General features: G+C 38.8%; 1 protein-coding gene across 12 annotated transcripts in view; it reads right to left on the bottom strand.

Annotated features, from left to right (window-relative positions):
- Positions 1-868: 868 nt before the first annotated feature.
- RBM20 (RNA binding motif protein 20) overlaps positions 869-23,915 on the bottom strand; it is a gene marked incomplete at its 5' end in the record, with an annotated part of 111,355 nt that continues 88,308 nt past the window's right edge. For 7 of the 12 annotated variants that reach the window (XM_083616548.1, XM_083616539.1, XM_083616549.1 and 4 more), the window contains 11 exons: positions 869-3,832; positions 7,105-7,226; positions 8,612-8,731; positions 9,799-10,435; positions 13,429-13,524; positions 15,000-15,696; positions 16,622-16,701; positions 18,191-18,322; positions 20,396-20,539; positions 21,565-21,656; positions 23,226-23,317. In XM_083616548.1, the coding sequence (XP_083472674.1) occupies positions 3,722-3,832; positions 7,105-7,226; positions 8,612-8,731; positions 9,799-10,435; positions 13,429-13,524; positions 15,000-15,696; positions 16,622-16,701; positions 18,191-18,322; positions 20,396-20,539; positions 21,565-21,656; positions 23,226-23,317 (2,323 nt within the window). In that variant the 3' untranslated portion in view covers positions 869-3,721. The remainder of the gene's footprint in view (positions 3,833-7,104; positions 7,227-8,611; positions 8,732-9,798; positions 10,436-13,428; positions 13,525-14,999; positions 15,697-16,621; positions 16,702-18,190; positions 18,323-20,395; positions 20,540-21,564; positions 21,657-23,225; positions 23,318-23,915) is intronic. The other 5 variants (XM_083616550.1, XM_083616543.1, XM_083616544.1 and 2 more) reach the window with 3 other exon arrangements.

The raw sequence follows: 23,915 nt of genomic DNA, 5'->3' as shown, positions 1-23,915 counted from the left end.
CAGTTTCAAAACCAGTGAAATGTAGCTAATAGACATTCATTCACAAATATGCATCAAGTAAAATTATGAAATTCAAATTATTTATCCAAGAGATAATTGGATTGTACAGCAGTTTGCCACTGGTATTTTAAATGTACTACTTCATACACAATGTTAGATTAAAAGCTGAAATACTGACTCATGCCATTGCTGCAATAATTAACTGTCCAGTAGGGGGAATACAATATACATATCAAATCTAAAAAAGGAAAAGCAATATATTTTAATAAAATGGAAAAGGAAAAAAGACTTAAAAATGGGGACAAGAATGAATTTCACCTGACTTATTTCTTTAGCACTACACAGGAAAGTTATTTGAGGTTCCTGTAAAAAGAAGTGTGTTTTAGTAAGCTTTCATCTATATCCCCTACCCCATAATACCTGCTTAAGGCCAGTTTACAGAGTTCTTTTCTTCTGACAAATGAACAGTTAAATCTTCAGCCATACCCTGATGTGCCACAGTTATGATATGAACATGATTATAGCTAGGGTCAGGCTTTGTTCTGGAATGACCTTCTGAATGCCTTGGCCTGGATGCAGACAAACAAAATGTTTGTTTGAGCAGTAGAGGCACCTGTCCTGGGCTTTGGATTTGTCCATCTCACTTGCAGAATCAGGATGAGAACACTGTGAAGTCTGGACTCTGCATGTTAGCTTAAACAAATTAAGCTTAAATATTTTGGTTGCATTGCGTGGAAAGGATCTGGGGGAACAGGATGTGATCTTGCAGCTTGCTCCTGACCTCCACACTGTAATTAAAAGGATCAGTAGCATTACATCTACAGAGAGAGGCATGTGCCATTGAAAGAAAAGATCACCAGTTCTTGCATAGCCATTAAAATTCTCTTTATTACAATAATTTGTCCATTTTAATAAACACAATTTGAAATCTCAGGTACACAGAGCAATTAAAACTTGTGATGCTTCCTAAATAACTTAAATTCTAATACATTCTAAATGTTTACAAGCCAATGATTAAACAAGATTGTGTGAACTCAATAAATAGTAACGTCTGGTCCAGTTCAAGTATATACCAACAAACACAGACTTACAGAGACAGAAAAACCCTGAAAGCCTGATACTAAACTAGTGTGCAGGCCAGTAGCATAGTTGTCAAGTTTTTTTGGGGGGGGGGCAATTCTTAGATTCTTTGGTTTTAGAATGAAAAATAATAATAATAATAATAATAATACATGGGATACTTAACACCCATTACAGTAGTAAGTAAAGACAAATAAGAAATTATTACTAGTTCTAAATACTTTAAAAAAATTATCTGAGATATTTTGCAACACTTTATAAATAAGAAAGCTTTTTACATAGTAGTAATAAATAGTCTGCATTGTGCTATACATACAACTTAATGTGTACAAATGACATTTGTGAAGAATTCAGTCAGGTATGAAAATAGCATTTCTTAAGTTTCAGATTTTTGGTGCAAAAATTCCAAGCCAAGGTGGCCCATTGTTGCAAGAGAAGAGCCTCCCACCTCCACAGCTATGTGTGGTTATCTCCCAGCAGGATATGCATCCTTCATTGGGAACTGCCCATGTCAGCATTTTTACTGATGGCAAAATAAAGATCTCCATGCTCCCTCCACAGATTAATTATGACTTTCCTGTAACAGTGCAAGAGTATTCATATTTCTAAAAGCCAGCCGTAAACATTTATTTTTTATTGCTGGTTTTCATTTTTCTATTTTAAGAGACTTAAAACTCTCTTATCCACCTTTGAAATTTTTATGCTGAAAGGTGGAATAAAATGTTTTAAAGTGGATGGATGCAAAGTTCAGTACACCTGATACGTGGGATTAGATGTGTGCTTGAAAGCCATGTCTGCCCCTGCCTCTTACTTACATTGCCTAGCCGAAGGTCAGGACCTCAAAAGCTCTAAAGTTTATGAATCTGAAATGTGCTGTTTGACCTCATCTCTGATGGTAATAAATGGAATGTTTCTGCCATTTAATGAAATGGAACCTAGCCTAGTGACAGCACACACTTACAAGATAACAAAGAAAGTTAACTGAAGATGCTGGTTCCATTTCCTCCCACAAAAAAATATTTTAATATGAAACAGGTAATATATTTTTATTGGGAGATCTTGGCAACTGGGCAATTTTTTTGTGTTAATTTACTCATAGATAAGAAAATGCTTAAAGGTGCCGATAGCAAGAAAATATAATATGGTAAACTTTATAAAGGCAGTGAATGATGGGAAGATACATTCACAGATATTTTTCCTATAATTTCTCAAATTTTCTTTAAAAACATTAAAAAAAAGAAATGCAACAAATACACTTGCTCTGATTTTAGATATGGCTCAGCAACTCAAATGGTACCTGGTACATTTTTTAAAAGATCATCCTGTGATTAATGCTACTAACAGTTTTACAGAATCTATGCATTTTACCACTCCAAGCCTTACTAAAACAACAAAAAAGTAAAGCAGTTTACTTTAGTGGAACTCTGGGTGATATAAACACACATATTGCTGAAACACAACTATAATAATACTATACTGGGCACCTATATCATCAACATAGAAATTAATGGAAGTGAAATTCAAAGTCTGCTCAGAGCTTTAGCTGATCAATCATTAAAAACATTTTAATTAATTTAGATGGTGTGTCTGATCAACTGGGCAAATGCAGGATATTTTTTCTTTAACTGTATATCTGCCTTTCTTCCATTATGCAACTCAAAGCATACCAGATGCTCCTCAATCATTTCCCCATGCAGGCACAGACCACACCCAACCTGCTTAGTTTCAGCAAGGCTGCTGCATCTTGTTTTCAACCATGCCCTGGGACCAAACCTTCCCACCATCATGCGCCACCACCTCCCTCCTGCATCCCTCATTGCACATTCTAAGATGGTGCAACAAGTATGTTCATCATCTGAGACAAAGGAAGATGTCCCTACTTTAGGACTTCTTTTATTCATGTGCAAATTTATGCAGACTTAATACACTTATACTGTTAGTCGACTAAGGTTTCTTAAATTGGGCGATGGCTCTGAATGAAACAAAATTAAGTGCCTGGTTGATTTCTAAAATTAGGAAGAATAAAACCTTAAGGAAAGAAGAGAAGAGATAAGTAATCCTACCAGAGGCAAAACGTGGAACATATTTAGTCTTCTGAAATGTTGTCAAGGCACTGAAGGGGGAAAGGGCTTCAATGCTTCTGCCCCCCCACCCCAATGTAGATTGTAAGCCCTTTGAATATATGAACTGTGAGTATTTCATACAAGACATGGATATTGTTATCATCTGATTGAACCCATGTTATCAGCAGTAACACAACAATAACTTATAGATGTACTTACAAGACCCGTAGTTCACTGCTGGACTAGGTGATGTAAATAAAAGTATTTTAACCAAGGATTTTTCAGGTTATTTCTTCCTCACTCCCAGAATATTTTCACTAAACAATTTACCTGAACCAACACTGAGAGAATCCCTGAGAATTCTAGTTTAAAGAGAGCTGTTGTGCCTATTACAGGCTGGGAAAGTGGAGCTTTACTGCTATCAGATATGTCACTTTGCTTCACTGTATTTCAGACATTGTTTTTAAATGGTGCTGTCAGTGTAGATGCATAGAACAAGCTTCTCATTATGCTTGCCTTTCAACAGTGCAAACAAAAGGTGCATAAGCAGGATCAGCAGAAAACCATTAGTGTTCACCTCATAGCTTTTTCTCCTCAAAGTGAGGGACAATCCCATTATCATCTTGTGGCAAACTGCTTTCTTTCTCATTCATCTTCAGATTCTCTTCTGCAAGCTGGGATAGGTACTTCTGTGGTGAATGAAATAATGAAAATATAGGTAATTTGATTTTCAACCATATAACTTCATGCCTTCAAGCCACTGCCACAAATGCTTATGTCACTCCATAGGGCTGAAGATGCCTTGAGGGATAGGCTCAGCTTGTAGAGCATGGGACTCTTAATCTCAGAGTCATGGGTTTGAGCCCCATGTTTGGTGAAAGATTCCTGCATTGCAGGGGGTTGGACTAGATGATCCTTGTGGTCCCTTCCAACTCTATGAGGTCCCTTCCAACAGTTCTATGATTCTAATGCTCACATAACTCCTAAAATGAAGGAAATACCAATATGATATCTAGGCCCAAAAACAGAAGTCAGCATAACCAGGCATTTACCAAGGCTCATATGCCACCAAAGGACCCCACAGCTGAACGAAAGATCATTATTTTACACCACATCTTATTACTGTTGATCTGCCTGCAACCTCACCTCACCTCCTGCCCAACAGGAAGAAAACACTACCTATTTTGCCACCCAAAGGAACAGGTGGACAGGAACTAGCTAGGGATGAGAAATACTGCCACAGCAGTGACTGTGAGCTTGTAGGAACAGCTGTCCTCTTTTTCCTCATAACTAGGTTGCTTTGTCAGCTTGCACCTCTGAGCAGTGCAAGGAGGGGGAGCCACATCATTAGTATTTAGCCAAACGTTAATTCACTATTGGTTTGTTCTGTAACAATAGCTCTGTTCAGAGCTTGATTTGAACAAGGTCTAAACTTGGGAACATGTGAAGTATTAAAGCAAAGTACTTCTGAATATGTGTAGCGAGCCTTCTCCCATCAAACTGAGTAATAATCCCATGAATATACTGTCCACATTATTTGCAGTACCAGGAAAGGAAGTGAAACACACCAGTCAATATGACATTTATAAAGTTCATAATGTCCAGCCATTCTAGTGCTCAGCCATGAAGGAGAGTAGGATAGCCCATCTAAGAGTTGCTTCACACAACATACATATACACAGCATGTTTTAGATATATATTTGAGATGGAATTGTGTACACACAAATATGTTTTCCCACCACACATATCATTCATATAGAAATGCCAGGGAACTGGGATTGATGTGGCTTCATGCTGCCCTGTACACCTAATAGTCAATGCAGGGTTGTTATATAATGGCAGTGAGACCGTTTAGAAACTACATCTAGAATCAGGGCCAGTTTATCTATTGCATTTGATATTAAGGGGAGGTGGTGGCTCTCCTTTAATTCCCTTACCCCTCCCCATTTTATGGCCCTACTTTTGTAGCAGGAAGGGTGCTTCACATCATTTCTGATCAGCCCCCAACTCCTACATGCCAAGCTGCAACAGCAACTATGAATCACACATGACGTCACTTCTCTTCTGCTACTCAATGACATCACAGCCCTACACAGGGCAGTGCTCTTAGTATAGACCAGCTGTGCACCTAATGAGAAGCTGGATTCAGTATAAATGCACACAAGGGGTGTGGTGAAGCTGACAACTGTCTAAGTGCTTCTTCTCCTGACTCGCTGCCAAGGAAATGCCAGTTACTTCACGCTCTTAAAAAGAGATTCATCTGTTGCTTAGGTTCACTAAAACCATTAATGTATATAGACTTTTAATGAGCAAATGCATATTTTTCCAGCTATTTAAAACTGCTTTGGTCTTGGATTAGTGGCTGCCCTAAAGGGAGAAAAAGAATCCCGAAGGCAAGCCTTTCACCTGTTGCCATCTCCCCTTTCACTTAGACTTGTGCGTGACTTGCTACCGTGCTCTACACAGCATTCTGTATTAACTTGCAGCATGCACTTCATTTTCTAGAGAAAGGCCAAGGCTGGGTGACAGTTAATCTTCTCGTGATGTGTAACAATTTGATGCGCAATGACTTTTGATATGTGCAGCAAGGGAATTGAACCAAAGCTCTTTAGCTTCTAGTTGGTTTTGACAACTTGCGAGATTTAACAGAAGGCCTTAACTGTAATCACACAAAATATAGAGGTCTGAAATGGCCAGAATTTATGATGAAAACAGCAATGGAAGTTCTTGAAAGTCAGAGCAGAGAGCTGTAGACAAACACATATCCAAATAGAAAAGGCTTATTTATCTGAAACAGAAGTATGCAACATGTGGTTACAGTAAATCTTCAGCTCTTGTTATCTATAGGTTGTTCTGTACCAGAAAATTCCAGTGACATACTTCTTTATTCACTTCATTTGACATGTAAGATATATTTCTAAACCGCCCTGTGATCTTTGGATGAAGAGCAGTATATAAATTTAATATAAATAAATACATTTTGAAAGAAGAAAGCAAAGAGAGAAAAGGTGGATTTCAGAAAGTGAATTGGGTGTGATTGCATTAAGACCAGTGCTTTTTAGTTATTAGAGATATAGGAGGAGTTCATTTGGTCTGCTTTGTTAGTAGATCAACAGAATTCTACGTTCCTGAACTTGCTTGCAGATTGGAAGACTACTATTAATTGGATTATGCAATTCTCTAGATTTTGTGCTGCGGTTAGAGGAAATTAATCAAAATACATTGAAATGCATTGAAAAATGTGTACTTCACAGGCAGAGAGTGTACAAAATGTGTACAATTTACATGTAGGCTTAGAATGTTCACAGAATGAACTTAGACTCATACACCCATCTCTCCTCACTGCTGTCTTATACTAGGTGTTCAGTACTGAACTCAACAGCTAACAATCAATATCCCATTATTTGTACATGATGTGCAGCACACATACTCATATACTCCCTGCTGACAATGACTGCACTGCCTATAGATGTTCAACCAGGCACCCACCAAGCTGAGGATGTTCCAAAACACCTAGGTAACAGGTAGGAAGGAAGCCAGACACCCCTGCATCATGCTTCTTCCCAGAGCATAGATGCCATGGCTTCAGCCACCCTTAGGAGGTGCTTTACTAGAAACAATTTCTAAGCTTTGCCATAGCTGCTATAACTCCTAAGGCTCCAGGAAAAGAAGCTTGAAAGGTTGATCCTAGAGGGCAAGACTGATCCATCCCCCTAATCTGTGTCATTTTTTTTGCTATAGTTGAATACTGCCCATAGACTATAAAATGCTGCAATAAATGAGCTGTAGAACTGAAAAATGGGTTGAAAATAATCTAACTTGGATTCACAAGTAGACAGTGGTAAGTGCTTCACATCACAAGGGTGGTGAACATGCAGTAGTGCAGGAGGTATGCACCAAACTTGTTTATGCGTGCCATTACATTTCAGATACTAATTTGCATGAATAAATCAGTTGTTACCTGAAGATTTTTGTAGTGAACAGTACTTCTGCAATGACGAGTCTTTGCTATCTCCTCATTTGTATAGAAAAGTCCACAGAGTTTGCAGTAAAAGCCAGTTCTGGGCACAACAAATTCCATGCCTATAAAACAATATTGACTTGCAATTATTACCAGGGGGTGGGGTGGGGTGGGGTGGGAATCAGATAGCCTTATAAAGAAAATTTCTTTCCATGGGGAGAAAAATGGTTGAACTTATTTTGGCGTCACCGGAATTTATTAAAGTATAGTGCTTTCACTTCTCAGATATTTATAATTTCTCTATCAAAAATAATATAGAGCAATGTAGCATAGGAGGACTCCCCTATATAGAGTCAGACCATGGGTCCATTGTCTCTCACTAGTGGTCTTGGCTAAGTCACTTTTTCTTACTCTCTCTCCTACCTGACTGTGCCATGTGCCAGCCCTTCCCGTAACCTAGGGAATTGTGGTTGTCCCATTAGTCAGCCTTTAGGTCTAACCTGGTTGTCAATGAGGAGGCTGATCTGGTCTGTATTCCTGAGTTTTGGGTGGGTGAACAGGGTGGAGTTGGTCTCACCCAGCTGTACCCACCTGTGGAGCACCAGGGCAGACTTGAAGGCTGGGGAGGGAGAGTTGCTGTGGTCTATAGAAATTCTCTCTCTCCAGGCTCTCTGTCCAGTGGAGGCCTTTTAAAGTCTGTGTGTGTGTTATTTTTTTTTTGTTATTACTTTATATATTTTTGTGTCTTTATATTGTAAACAGCTCTGTGATCTTCAGATGAAGGGTGGTATAGAATGAATGAATGAGTGAATGAATAAAGATAATGCAGGCCTTGTGCTGCCAGAATGGTTGAAGGTAGTTTAAATGGATCAGGTGACAAGTCTGATATACATTCAAGAGGTGAATATAAACTGTCATGAATTATTAAATAGATGGGCACATTCTGTCACATATTAAAAATGATGCTTATTTTAAGTATCTGTCTTTAGAGATGTACTTTTTTTTGTCTGATAACAATGAGACTGATATTTATGTTAAGTTTATCTTTTATACTTGTCATGGATTATATTTTTGCAGGGTATTGTATATGCATTAATAATAAATAGAAGTTTTAAAATATTGACCTACCTTGCAGTCTTCTTATTAACAATTACATAACATAATTCACGAGAAGGGCTTTGAACACCAAATTACTGACTAAATAGAGGCTCACCTCCTGTATTTGACATCTCTGTCCCAGTTTCAATGCTATTCAGTGCCTCTGGAGAAAATCAGAAGGTTGACTTGACTCTGTCTATTTTTAATTTATTATTTCCCCTTATGTGCCTAACCTGACTAAACACTGCTATTAATATATTGCCTAATGCCAACTGAGTGAGAGCAACAGAAACTTCTCTTTTCAGAAGCTAGTAACTCTTTTAAATAATCTGAAACAGATACCATGGTATTCTTGCAAAACAAATGTATTGTAAAGAGTTTAATGTGTATCGCTTATAATAAGACATACCTAGCGGAATGCTGAGCTCCGTAAAAACATCTTCTTGTTCCCATGATGGTGAAAAGTAAGATCTTTTGGATTCTACCTCTGGGAAGTCAGTAGTTTTCATTTCCTGATACCTACAATTTGCTTTGAAAGCAAAAGCACACTGAGTAAAATCAGTTTCCATGCAATATTTATAACCTGAACCCAACATATTTTCTAGATCAATCCAGTGTTGCTTCTACACTAAATACCCCCCCATCAAGTTTTAAAGAGAATTCAGATGACATGGTTGACATACATTGCATTCCAGTGTTTTTTGGGAGGTACAATGTATATACATATCCTCTCTTGCTTCAGACCTCAATAAGGAATAGCTATAATTTTTAGGTGAACAGATGGCAACTCTAGGCTTTAGAAGTTGGCAAGCTATATGAGGTTTGAAGATCTGTCAGAAGGACTCCTACAATCTGAGCCTCAGTTATTGAGAAGAGAAACATGATAGTTTGCCAAAAGTAACAGGTTGTTTTGTGCTGTGCCTGTATGGGACACATTTGAATTCAAATTGTCATAAAGATCAGCTAGATAAAGATATCTGAAGTTAGCTGTGTCTTGAGGCTATACAACATCTGAACCACAATCCCACTGTTTGAATACCAGCTACAGCCATGGCCTTTGACTAGAACAATAAATTCTGAACTATTAACATAAATCATGAACAAAGAAACATATGGGTAACAAAAACAAATCAGGAAAAATAAATTATTATGCTCTGGCATGAAAAAAGAATGAAATGTGGCAATCCCAAAAGCCATTTCATGCCAAATTAATCTTTTAAAGATATCTAAGGAATATTTTTTTATCAACCAGACATAAATAATTTAGTTGTTGACCTGGTCTTCCCATTAACAATTCTAAGTAATTTAAGCTGGGTGCTCCAAAGGTTCAGCTCAACTTGTATGAACCCAGAAGTGACCATAATAACGGATGTCTCTTCCAGAACATTTGCTTGATACATATCTAATTTCCTTGACACAACTGAATAAGAAGCTTAATTTTGACAGTCCTGTTCTTCAACTGAGTTTCTTCCTAGGAAAATCACAACGCTTTGAACAATGTTTACTCTTAATGACAAAATAACTAAAAACACAGAACAGGAAAAGGACAACAAAACTGATCTAGCAAAGGGAGAGAAGGAAAAATATACTAGTTACCCGGTGCCTTTTGATGTTCCTGACTTCCACAGCTTGTTTCCTCCTGGGAGTTTTTTACCAGCATTTCCATAGCTTTTCTACTCTCGCTTTCTAATGATTCCATTGCTTTATCATCACCTACGAGTGTGTCATTTGGCTGGAAGAGCTCTTCTTTTGGAGGATCAGAAGATACACACTGCTCTTCCATCCTTAAATGAATGTTAGTGCTTTCTTTTATTTTTCTTTGCTTAACATGGTAATCAGAATCCCTTAGAGGTCTGTCTTCTTGCAATTCATCTGGCTTCTGCTCAGTGTCCAGATTTAGATGTAGTGCTTTATCAGCTGCATTATCACCTTCAGAGCCAGGGAGATCCCCTGCGTTTTCCTCTTCTGACCCTAAGCTTGATTCCATTGCATTTGATTTGTTTTTACTTCCACTTAATAAGCTGTGCTCATTCTTCACCTGTAATCCAGCAGCTAAAGAACTCACTAAAGGACATTCTTGGTCTTTCTGACCTACTGTTACTATTTCTTCAAGTTCAGTTATATCCGGTTCCATTATAAGGTCGTCTTCTCCCACCTCATCTACAGTTACAAGCTCTTCCATATTAGTTGGATACCAGGTCTCAGCTTCCATCTCACTTCCGCTCTCCCAGTCCTGTAACAAAGATGTACATCCCATTGTCAATATGCCAATAAAGAGGATATTATTGGAGGTCCAGTTCAGATGCAACAACACACCATGGTTCATTATTTTAATAATGAGTCACAGCAAGTCACAGGCTAACACGTTCCTTCTCTCCCCTCTCATTATTATTATTATTATTATTATGCACATGTGGAGATTGAAAACTTCTGCTTCCCCCTTTTTAAAAATGCTGTTTTTATTTATTTTCATAGAACAGAAGATAAATTGTGAGAAAACAATTCTTATAACAGTAAAGAACAAGTAACTTGTCCTGATAAAACTATGGACTTTTATCATGCCATGTGTTAAGGTTTCATTTGATTGCTCTAAGAGATCACACCTTTTGTATTCGGGTTTGTAGACCAAGGTGGTTACCATATACAGGTCCTGCACATTGCACTAATACTAAAGCCCAGGTATTTTTCTCTCTTGGCACCAGCAGTTGTTTTTAATCCAATTTCTCTACTCTATTATAACCTCCTCCAGATTCCATGCCTGTGCATAACTTTTGACTCAGTCAATTTTATAGCCTGCCACTCCTGGTATATCGCAACAATGAGGAACCGCAGGTGAGGCTGTTCCATTAGGCCAAGTGGGGAACTGCCCCATTATCCACAGTCTGCCCCACCTGTTTGCTTTTTTACAACCAGTCCAGGGGATGCACTGTGTGTTACCTTCTCCTTAGTGTCTCAGTGTTGCCCTTGTAGATGAAGATGGTCTGGAGAGTGGCCACATAAGAAAAGGCCTTTTCTGGGGTGGCTCCCCATTTGTGGAATGCTCTTTCCAGGGAGACTCTCCTGGCATCTTCATTACATATCTTTAGGCACCAGGTGAAAACATTCTTCTTTATCTGGGCCTCTGGCTGATTAATCCATCTATGGCCATTAAAATATGTTGGGGGGTATGATTTTTGTTTATTTTGTTATTATGTTATATATTTTGTGTTTTTATACTGTAGACCACTCTGATCTTAGGTGGAAGGGTGATATATCAATTTAATAAATAACAACAAAGGGATTAAAAGTAGAATTAGTTGGCTCTGCCCCTCACTGGTTCCAGCTCTGCCCCTCATTGGCTTTGCCTACTCTCAGCCTCCCTGCTTTCTGCCCTACCAGTCCCAATGTGCATCAGCCAGCATTGAAGAATCTGTATGGTTTTCACTAGCCCCCTTTCCCCCCTATCATTTATGATAAAACAGCCTGGCAGAAATGCTAGGAATTTTTAGATGGATGATGAATCAAACTTGAAAAAAGATTTTGATAGCAGCCAGAGGAACGTTTTGCCTAACAACTTTTGCTTCTGTTCAAAAGGCTGCATATGGCACACATCAGCTGTTAGAATCCTTATGTGTGCCCAATGCAGTGTGCCTATGGCTCTGCTGTTGTAGTCCCATTTGAACTTTTGACCTTACTATTTTTCATTGTTATGACAATTTTTGTCATATGCCCTGGGAGGAGCAATTGTAAAGGGTCGGGGGAAGGAAACTTCCAAAAATATAAAAGCTAAGCCTATTTGTTTCTCTCCTGTTTGCTCTATTAAACTTATCCTTCTAGTGTCCTAGAAAGGCGCGGAGGTTAGATACTCTTGGGAGATCAGTTTCCTGCTGCTATAGATACTGCTAGCTTTCACATCTGATGATCAGCTCATGACCCTAAAGATATGATGCTGGAAAACATCCAAGGACATTGGCCTATGTTTCTTCAGAGCTGGACTGAGGGACTAGCTTTTCACTTATGTATCCATTCAATAAGTTCTCACTTTAACTTTATTTAATTTGCTCCTGCTCAAAGTGACAAGTTAGCCTAATGCTTGGATTTAATTTTTAAAACTCTATAGCTTTTCAAAGATGCCACATTTTTGAAAGCCAGTGCCAAGTATTCAAATCAATCTAAGTATGTAGAGAACAACTAAAAAAAGAGTCTGAGGATCTGTCCAAAGAAGCAAAGGTCATGATGACATAATTTGTAAAGCCTTTGGGTGAAATCCAGTAGTGTCCTTCTACAAGCAGAATACACACCATTGGAGCAATGGATCTTCACCCCTGCAGCATCCCACATACTCCCATAAAATGATGCAGAGGTTTGGGGTACTTTCTGGAGCAGATTTGGATGTGGGGAGTTGTGGGAGGAAGAGATGAAAGGGAAGTCCTCCTCACACAACAATGAGTGTCATCCCCACACCTAAATACTTTTGGAAGTGCCCTTCCAGACCCAATTCAAAGTGCTGCTTATTGCCCTTAAAATCCTAAACAGCTTGGGTTCTCTGTGCCATACAGAGAGCCGCCTTCTGCATTAACTTCTTTTCAGTAAAAGTTAGACTCTGCTCCCCAGATTGTAATTGCATTTCTGGATTTTAGGGGGCACACAAAAACTTAACTATTTACAAAAATTAATTAATCAAATAAATCTGGTGGCTGTTTTTTAAAATTAATATAACCGTACTGGCTATTGCTACTATTAATAGACCACCCTTCCTCATGATGGAACCCAGGGCAGTCATCAGCATAATAAAAAACACAGCAATTGTACACAATCATTTAAAACATTTTAAAACAGCATGATTAAAATTATAACTTTATACAGCAGCAAAGTAATACAAGACCCCATACAAAACATATGTCCCCAAAGTCTGGATGAACAAAAACATTTTCAGCTAAAATCTGAAATTTGACAGTATTAGATATGATCACACTTCCCTAGTGGAGGGAAATGTCCTACTGTTGAGGTGCTGCCAACTGTGAAGATCCTGTTTTAAAGCAACACACCACAGGCCATGCTCATGAATGTGTTGCCTTCCTGAAGATTTGCACCTTCATTGTGCTATGTGTTTCTATCTGATTTTAGTGTTGTTTGTATTTTTCATGGTTTTGATTATATACTGAATATGTGGCAGCCAAGTGACTCAAGAAATTTTCAAACAAATTTTACACCAGATATCAAGGCCCATGAACGTATAAATCTCACCTTTTCTTTTCTTGAGTTTTCCATAGAATCTTCTGCTTCTTTCATCTGCTTATTTGCGGGAAAGGGTATCTCCATATTAGAATATATTTTTTTAACCTAAGACAGAGATTGTCTATGGGTGAAGACAGATGTAATATAAAAAGTGAACTTACATTGCATCCCTTATTCCTGATGTGAGCCCTCTTCCTCCCGCCTTCACAATTTGATGGATGGATGTACATACCAGAAAATCAAATGCTGATTTAGTGAAGGCCTCATCCACACTTCCACTTGTCCCGTGCCTAGAAAGCATGGGTCTTGGCAATATTCTGCTTGACTCATGCTTTCTAGGCAGGGGTCCGAGCAATTTCCCCCTTGTCCTATTGCTTTCCCAGGGAAAATCTGCTCTTGAGTTTTAAATAAGAACAAACGGGAATGTGCAGAAAACCCAATTGTCGCTTGCTCCAACTGAGTTCTAAAGAGCAGTTTTCCCTGGGGGAAAACAGTGGAACAAGAGGAAGTGTGGATAAGCTCCTAGTATTGCCCTTTCTCCCAGGTTATGAGATGGGTTACCTGGTTTTTGTTTTGTTTTGTTTTAAATTAATTTTTACTGCACTCTGCAATCCTCCCCTCCCCTCACCACCTCTTTGTGAACTTAAGCTGATCTTAGGTTCCCAGCTACAAAGAGCAAAATAATAATGCTGAATACTGGAGTTATCAGGATTTGCTATTTTAAAATGTCACAAAATCAGTGAATTACCTTCCACATTATGACAGTTATGAAATAAAAATGAATGTGATCCAGTTCTCAGGACAATAATTATAATGGGGAAAATTGTAAAAGTAATTTGATTATAATTAACAGTAAGTCACTTCTCAGCATAAGTAATGATACACTGGGCAGGGATATACAGCTGTACTGAACATTGCAGTAAATAGCTTTACGCAAGTTTTATCAAATGTGACTGCTGTTCCATAGTGATAATCTGCACCAGGAATTCTAAATTAAACTGTTGCAATATGCTTCTTGGGTATCTTTTTCTATTCTATTCCATTGGAAACTTTAGCTTGTATGTCCTTGTGATTTTACTTAACAACAACATTTGCTCCTAATTTCAAATCCCTTAATTAACAAATAAACAACACACAAATTCTTAAATAGTCAGTTCCGTTGAGGTTGTTCACTGGCAGAATGACAAAGTGGTGACATATAATCAACACAACAGATACACACACACACACACACACACACACAAATAATATAAATAATATAAAATAAAATAAAATAAAATAAAATAAAATAAAATAATAATATAATATAATATAATATAATATAATATAATATAATATAATAATATAATATAATATAATAATATAAATATACACTAGGAGGTGATGCCTGCAACATGGGGGGGGATTATTTAATCTGATATGTAGAAATAAGCAAGGAGAGACAGTGTTGATGGGAGTCTAATTTACATCTGTGCATGTTCATTCTGTAAATTCACACCCAAGTTATTTTATAGAAGAGGTACTTTTAATTACAGTGTGTCTCATAAAATTTTCCAATAGTAACTTAAATCACTTATTACCTCATTTTCAGTTCCTGCCCCTGTCTTCACATTAACTCTTTCAGCCTCATCAGGTACTTCTTCCTCTGACTTTTTATCAGAATCCTTGAATTTTTCCTTATCACTTTGCTTTTGCTTGATACTGTCAGGGACCTTGTTGGGTTTCTGTTCTAATTTTTCTTCTCTTGTTGGATCTTCACAGTGAGAATGCTTGTGTTCTTTCAATCTTGCTTCTTCCTTCCTTTTACACTTTGGAGCTGTATCCAGTGTCTGTTTTGAATACTTATCGGATTTTTGCTTTGTTGGTTTCCTATAATAGTCTTCTTCTCTGTTCTTATATCCAGGCAAACCATGAATCCCCTTTGCACTGGGTGACCCCCCTCTTAAATATTTTTCTCTGTAGCTTCTGGTTCCTTCAGAACGTTCTTCCGAGTCTAGTTTATCCAAATGGCGCACATAATGTTTTCTCTCATGCACCCATGTGTCAGTTCTATCTCTTTTCTCTTCCCCATTCTCTCTCCAGGGCATTGAGTCTCTTTCTTCCTCCCTTCGGGAATATGAAGACTGATCCCATTGCTCTCTTCCATTTCCCCAGTCTGTCCAGTTTGTGCTCAGCGGACTATGTGGGGAACTGCAGGAAGTAAAGCTTGGAGTGTGTGATCTCGGGGAAAGAGAACGGCTTATAGGGCTGCGAGACCGAGGCCTTTCAGGTCCATATCTATAACACAAAGAAAAAGAAGGATGCTACTTATTATTCTTATCGTTGTTTTATAATAATTTTATAATATTTTATACCACTTTTCAATCACAAGACAGAAACACCAAAGCAGTTCATACCATCGTAAAACATTACACTATCCAGTAACAATCTTAAGGACATTAAGATTTGTTCACATAACCAAACAATCTGATGATTTTGAACTGAATGCATATCCAGCCATCTACATATATTAGCTCTAGAGAATGACTAAAATACCTTAACTACAAGTACCTTAACTACAAGTAAAAAGATAATTTATGAGTTTATCTACTAGTTTTTTGTCTTAACTATAGAAAACAATAAACAGGAAATAATATAAAGTGGATTAATATTTTATTTAAAACTGGTATTTCACAGTGTCTGTGCATTTGGCATTTTCTTCTTGAAAATTTCAGAAACACGTTGTAGTTTGTGCTCAGCAGATTTTACTGAGAATGTCAGTATTTCAGCATGCATTTTCTTAACACAGTGGTACCTCGGGTTACAAACGCTTCGAGTAACAAACTCAGCTAACCCAGAAGTAGTACCTCGGGTTGCGAACTTTGCCCCAGGATAAGAATGGAAATCACGCGCCAGTGGCGCAGCAGCAGCAGGAGGCCCCATTAGTGAAAGCACACCTCAGGTTAAGAACGATTTCAGGTTAAGAATGGACCTCCAGAATGAATTTTGTAAACCGAGGTACCGCTGTATACCAAACAATTTTTAAGTCTCTTAACTTTTCAAAAAAAAGATTTCAAATCAAAAAAGTAAAAGCTGTTGTTCCTAGCTTTAGACTTGCAGAAATGTCTCCTGTCTGCCTATTTTTGTATTATCCAAAAGCATCTCTGTTCTATAAAGCAATCTCAGCGTCTTTCTGCCATCAACTGTTAACATTGTGTAATACCTGTCTGTCTCCCGCAACATGTCCCGCTCCCTCTGAGAATGGATGTCTTGGATTATTGCTGCCACATTCTTACCTGGTTTCTAAGCCAAATATAAACATACAGATTAATAATCGTAAATAAGCTTCACACTTCAAGCTATTTAAAGAGAAGCACTGGTATGAATATTTTCAATTATTTTATTATGCTTACTTTGCAGAATGCTATGACTTAGTTTCTTACTGTTGAATAAGAGAAAACTAATCAACTAAAAACAATTATTCAATTGGCAAGAAACCATTTGGTTAAAGAAGTTGCTAAGGACAGTACAAGATGGTGGTGAAGGCAGCAGCATAATACCTGACATTGCATCAGTCATGTTGCTGCTGCAAACCAGGAGGCAGAGGAGAAGGAGCGAAGCGGGCCCAGTGCATTTGCAGTACACCAGCCTTGCCCCTGCTGGTAAGCAGGAGTGATACGGTTGCAGGTCAAGTGAGTCCGCTGCCCCACTATAGCATCCATTGCTGGCTAGTGGCTTTACATTTCCACTCAAACTGCTGAGAAATTACAGCTATTAAGAGCCCTAATAGACACATTATTTAGACAATATTTATATGGTATAGTATCTCATCCTGTGGTTAGTTCTGGACAGGGCTTTTTTCTATAGAAAGAGGTGCCAGAACTTGTTGACCTTTTTCTTAGGGGGAGCACCCACCCCAAGTTGTTGACCTGAGTGCTGTGCTGACCTCTGCCTCTGTCGGCACCACCACACTACAGAGGTTCCAGAACACATAAAAGAAGAAGTCCCAGATTTGTCTGTTCGCTGGAACAGACACATGGAGCCTACAGAACTGAAGCAGCCATGCAGCTGAAGCTACCATTCCACATTACAAGTACCAAACTGATCATCTTTACTGGGCATTTATTCTTACCCACCCAACATTCCATTCAGCCCACACTCACTCCTTTCACAGCAGGCTCATACTGAGCACATGCGAGAGCCCACTGACTAACACCGGCTACAAAAATGCCTTTTTAATAAAAACTACAAACATGTCACACAACTCATCAGCAATGGCACAAGCTACACGTTTCCGTTGATGTATTGTTTACAGAAAAGCCCCATAGATAAAGTTTTGCTGAAATCTTCTCTACACAGGAGTTTATTACCAAGAGTGGTTAACTATCAATCCCAATTCCCAGGGAACACAGGGTCTGTGAGGGGAATAGGGGTCTTCCAACAACTCTCAGCACTCTTAACAATCTACTGTTCCCAAGGATTCTTTGCAGGAAACCATGACTGTTTAAAATACTATGATAGCTCTTTAAATGTATACACAGTGCAGATGGAGTCTATGGGAGAAATCAGGGGTCTTATTTGTCCAATACTTTAGTCTAATACTCAGTCTAAGCAGAAAAGGCAGGCTTGCCCAATAAATGATACCACAGGTATCTAAACAATGACATGGTGAAGGGGAAAACAGTAGAAAAGAATTTATGAAAGCTTATCTGAAAACAGCATACTAGCAATGAAAGCAGTTGAACAACTAACAGCAAAATTCACAGTAAGACAGGATAACTAATTAATTTACCTTCAACTGAAGTTCTCTGTATCTTTTAGACATTCTAATGAGCAATTTGTCATCATTTATCATTGCAGGTTTTTCTTTGTAGTACTGCACCATAGCCTGAGCTGCCTCAGTGTAGGCCATTTCTAGAAAAGCCTGTTATAATACAGAAACTGTATTAATAAAAAAAGAAAAACATGACAAAAACTGCATCTTCATAGTATATTAAAGTGAAGATCATTAGAATAAATAGTAAGATTATCTTAATATATTGTGATATTTATGTGTTGGTAAGTAGACACACTTATTTCTCTACTAATCAAGATATGTGTGGGTGCGCGCGTACACACACACACACACAGGCATAATTTTAGTTACACAGAAAGACAGGACACCAGTAGCTTCCACTGATATGTGAAAGAAAGTAGCTTGGTAGATGCATCTTGTAATCAGGGACGTTGAAAGGACAGTCTGCTAAGATTTCCATCTTGTACTAACGGTACAAGAGCCTTGCCCTCCTTTGCATCTAGCCACACAAGGAAAAATTTATCCCGAGCCCTGTGAAAGATTTCAAGTAATTTTCATGGGACCGGGCACAAAAAAATTAGTAGAACGGAAACTCATAAATGTGGGTTTTAAAAGAATGATAATTGATTACTACAGTTTAACTATAAACTATATGCAGAAGGAAAGGAACACTGGCCTCATTGACACATCATGGTAATCCAAAAAGTGGTTTACTGAAGCTGTGCAAACTGATGCATTCTGGAGAGCAGCCTGTACCCACTTTGCCTTGGTCCTTTGAGCACAGTGCAGCAGCTAAATCAAGGTGTGGCTTAGCATGTCATCTGAACTGGGCATCGGGTTTAAAGTTTCTCTTCCTCAACCATGATAGGGGTTGGAAGAGATATTTGGTTAACTTTGCATTTCAATATGAACCTACCTAAATCACATTCCTTAAAACAACATGCACACTGAAACAGCCTTCCTTCAAATTTCACACTTCTGGATTTTACAATGCATTTTTCCAACCAAATAACGTGTACAAAAATGTTTATATTGGGAGAAAGCATGCCTAGTGAAAACAGCACCATCCCCCAGAACAGGCTGCTGCCTGCAAGCCTTGGGAGCCCGGCGTGCTTCGGGCTGCAGGCTGCCGCCCCAAGCCTTGCGCGCCCGGCAGGACCTCCTGCAGGGCGCGCGAAGCTTGTGGACATCTGCCCAAAGCACGGGGCGGGCTCCGCAGCTCGCCCTGTGCTTCGGGCTGCAGGCTGCCGCCCCAAGCCTTGCGCTCCCAGCGGGACCTCCCGCCGGGCGCGCAAGGCTTGCCGACATCTGCCCAAAGCACGGGGCGGGCTCTGTAGCTCGCCCCGTACTTCGGGCTGCCGCCCCAAGCCTTGCGCGACCGGCAGGACCTCCTGCAGGGCGCGTGCGGCTTGCGGACATCTGCCCGAAGCATGGGGCGGGCTCCGCAGCTCTCCCCGTGCTTCGGGCTGCAGGCTGCTGCCCGCAAGCCTCGTCCCGCCGGGCGCGTGAGGCTTGCGGATAGCTTCCTGAAGCCTCTCGCTCTCCAGGCTTCAGCGAAAGCCTGCATTCGCCCCATAGGACGCACACACATTTCCCCTTCATTTTTGGAGGGGAAAAAGTGCGTCCTATAGGGCGAAAAATACGGTATATCTAGATAAAGGCCAAAATTGCATCCAAAATGTGTATTATCAGGAGAAATGTGCATTACAGTTCTGATGAAAGTTACTGAATAAATTTGCAAACTAGTGTGAAAATGTGGAGATGCAAACTTTAGGTAGGAAAAATGAGAAATAGAGAGACACAAAATCAACAGATTTATCCATCCTTAAGACTGGCTCTTAAGAGTGGACAGGAAAACCTAACCTATACAAGGATGTTCTCCTCCACTGAGAAAAGGTCACTAAAGCCACTAATCTCCTACAATGCAATCCTGTGTTTGCTTTACAAAGTTCCTGTAAAATATGCAGGCATCTGAAAATACAACGATCTAAACTGGGCATCTGAACTAGAGTATACACAATTCACCTTATAAATAAAACAAGCAATTATTCTGGAAGAACTAAAGAGCTATCTACACACAGTCACTTTTGAAATACCGGTAACTACTGCACTTTAAGAAAATGCAATTTATGTTAAAAACTCAAACAATACATTTACATATTTATGCTTTCATTATAGCAAACAATAAAAAGAAGGACATACTTGATTGGTAGATTTCATAAGGATATAATTAGTGACTTTTCCAAAGGGAAGTCCAAGATTAATAACATCATTCTCTGTACAGCTTCCTTCAGGAAGATTACAAATGTGTACTACTCGACCTGGTGTACTTTTCCTTTGTGGCAGCTGAAATTATTAAAAATAAATGTATATACAGATATCTAAAACAGCATCCAACTAGACGCATACTTTAAAAAAACCCTCTTTCTTAACTTGCACTGTATAGGAATACAAGCCTTAAAGGCAAATCTATGTGTTGTCTTTCTCCTGTAATCCTATGCATTCATTTCATATCTCAGACATACCAGTTTTCCATACACTGCTCAAAATACATTAAGATCAGATCTAGTAACAATAAACACCTTGATCAACAGTTAGGACAGAATGGGATTTAAGTCTATCCTAGCCATAATTATACTACTGTAAATAGTTAATATGAAATACACTGACTTTCCTGTCTCAGGGTGGCTAATAATAAAAACATTAAAATGAAGTTGAAACCATAAAACAATGGAGCCCCCACCCTGCCTCTGAGGGGTGGGCAGCTGTGTGCACCTCAGTGGAGAAGGAGCCCCCACCTAGCCTCTGGCTTGCACAAGCTGGAGGTGGGGCGGGGGCTCCATTATACTTCTACATCAAGGCGCACACAGCTGCCTTCCTCTCAGCAGACAAGTGCCAGGCAGGAGGAGCAAGCTGCCTCATCCCTGGGCCTCCAAAGCACTGGGAGGAAACCGCCTCAGCTCCAAGCTGAGGTGGTTTCACCCCTGCGCCTTGCAGGGCTGGGAATGAAGCAGCTCGCCCCTCCCTTCTGACATCACAATGTAGCACCAGATCACGATCTTTGGCTGGTGATACATTGCAATGCTGAAAACCTAACACTGCACAGTTCTACAGGGTGCTTTTAAAGCCTTTTAATTTTATTTTCTACATATCACTTAACCAGAGAGGAAGCATATACATGAATGTGGAAGGACTATGGGCCCAGCCCTGGGCTACATGCAGGCCAGCAATTAATTCAAAATTAATTAGAAATACTGTTATATCATTGAAGTATATTCAATTATATTGTTTTAATGCTGTTAAAGAAAACCCTGATGTTCACTAAGAGCTGAATGATGAACTATACTTAGTATATTGTGTGAGATACTCACATTTACTCCGGATGGTACAGAAGAAAACGTAGAACCGGGCTGGCCAAATGAAGGTGTAGAGTTGTATGATGTCCCCACGTTTAAAGAGTAATCTAAACAAATGGAACATATTCAGTGACAACCCAGAAATGTGTATAATGTAAAAAAAATGAAGAAGTGCTACTTTCTTAAATAACTAGTATCTTTCTAACATTGGGAAAGCAAATCCTATCTGTCACTGCCTTTCAGGTTCATGGAGGTATAAGCCCATCCTACAAAGCAGTCTTTCTCTAATGATAGGCTACCACTGTCAATGATTCTCTGGAGAAATTCTACAAATAGAGGGTGGGCTGGGGTGATTTCCTGAGCCCACTGAGGCATCAAGTCAATATCCATCATGGTATTGTTTATGCTGGGCAAGATGAACATAAGGAGAACCCTGCTGGAAGTGACCAAGCAACTATCTAGTCAAGAATTCTGTTCTCACAATGGACAAAATGCCTATGGGAAGCCCACAAATATGAAACGAGTGCAGCATTCTCTTGTTCTTCAGAACTGGTATTCAGAGGCATAGTACTTCTAATCCAAGATATACTATGTAGCCATTATGACTGATGGCACCTGATAGCACCATCCTCTGTGATGAATTTTGTTTAAGCCCCTTTTAAAACCATCTAGCTTGGTAGCCATCACCAGAACATTAGTATCAAATTCCATTGGCTAAGAATGTTTAGTGTGCTCCATAGTTTAACTATGCATTGTGTGAATGAAGATGTACTTCCTTTGGTCTGTCCTGAATCTCCCACCATTCTGATTTATTCACTGTAGCACCATTGTCTGACCTTGAGATGTGCTATTTGTTGTTTTTAGGATCTTTGTTGGAAAAGGCAAACAGCCAAGGGGGCATAGCAGTCTGATTCAGACTTTCCCCATGCCTGTCTTCAGATATATATTTTTTAAACAATTTTTCAACTAAAAGTTTTTAGAGTGACGAACAAGTATTAAAAATAAATCTACATTTAAGAAATCTCAATAAATTTAAATATATAAAAACTGAAGTAATGTAAAATGGCAATAAAAAGCAGATAAACCAACAAATCCAATTGAAGTAAAGCAGTAAAGTATACAAAAATAAACACATCGTCAGCCAGCAGTCAGAGGAATAAAACCAGACTTGCTATTCATTATAAAGGCTTAGATTCATTTAAAAGATTTATTAGAGTATGGCAACAGTGACAGAGCTATGGGGCGTTCTCCTTTGGCTGTATGCATGATTTGGGTGATAGGTGGCCTCCTGGACAGATGATCTAGTTCATTTGCTATCAAAAATGTCTGGATGGGCTCAATCAGAACAGTTATAAATATATCCAAATATACAGTATATTTGTTCTTTCTTTATATATTATTGCATAATGCTACATTATCGCATAAAGCTTTTTTTTTGTTTAAACTTTGAACACAAATACATTAACGTATAGCTAATATTATGTCATGTCCGAATAAACATACAATTAAACGTAACCCTGCTTGCTGCAACAGTATGCCAACTGGGAAAAGGTTAAGGATGCAATCCTATGCTCGCTTACCAGGAGTAAGTCTTGTTCAACTCAAAAGGTCTTACTTCTGAGTAGACACATATAGGAGTGCACTGTTAATGATATATTTTTTATATTGTAATTTACCTTCGGAACCAGAAAGATTAAATGCAGATGTGTTATTTGGAGAAGAGTGCAGCATTCCTTCTGCTGAACTTAGCACACACCGTATCTTGGAACTAAAAAGAAACAAAGGTTGACATTCAGCAACACAGTAGGAAAACTGGAAAAGATCTTGGCCTAAATACTCAAAGTTATCACAGAAACGCCCCTGTTCACTACCAGAAATTATTCTGTTATTCCAGGGACATTACATCACTGACGTATTAGGACTGCTTTGTAGGGCATTTGCACTATTGGTTTCGCTGCAGCCTCTTCAAGAATGTCAACCCATAAGGATCAAGCATGCAAATGAAGTGGGAGTGGCAAAATAATGGTTAGGATTGTCAAAAATAGCATAAGCCAGTGTGAAGCTATGGGTTTCAGATGAAAATTGTATCTGGAGATAGCATGCATTCCTTCTGCTTCCAGTAAGAACAGCAGTATGTGTGCATATACATCTGTCTTGCAATATAGTTGTTTTGCAAGACAAATAATTGTACCTCGGTACTCTAGTCTACATCTTGATGTCATTTGTCATGCATGCATTGTCTGTAGAAGATTTGAAACACATACATTCATTTGCAAAAGGTTCCTGTGTTCATTACTAGAATTTACATCCACACAGTATTTATGGTTAACATGTTTTATGATTAGATCACAACTTTAATTCAAGAA

The sequence above is a fragment of the Podarcis filfolensis genome (genome assembly GCF_964270895.1).
Source record: "Podarcis filfolensis genome assembly, chromosome: 5".
In the NCBI taxonomy this organism is placed as follows: domain Eukaryota; kingdom Metazoa; phylum Chordata; class Lepidosauria; order Squamata; family Lacertidae; genus Podarcis; species Podarcis filfolensis.
Note: the sequence above shows the minus strand (reverse complement) of the source record. Positions and strands in the feature narration are given on the sequence as shown.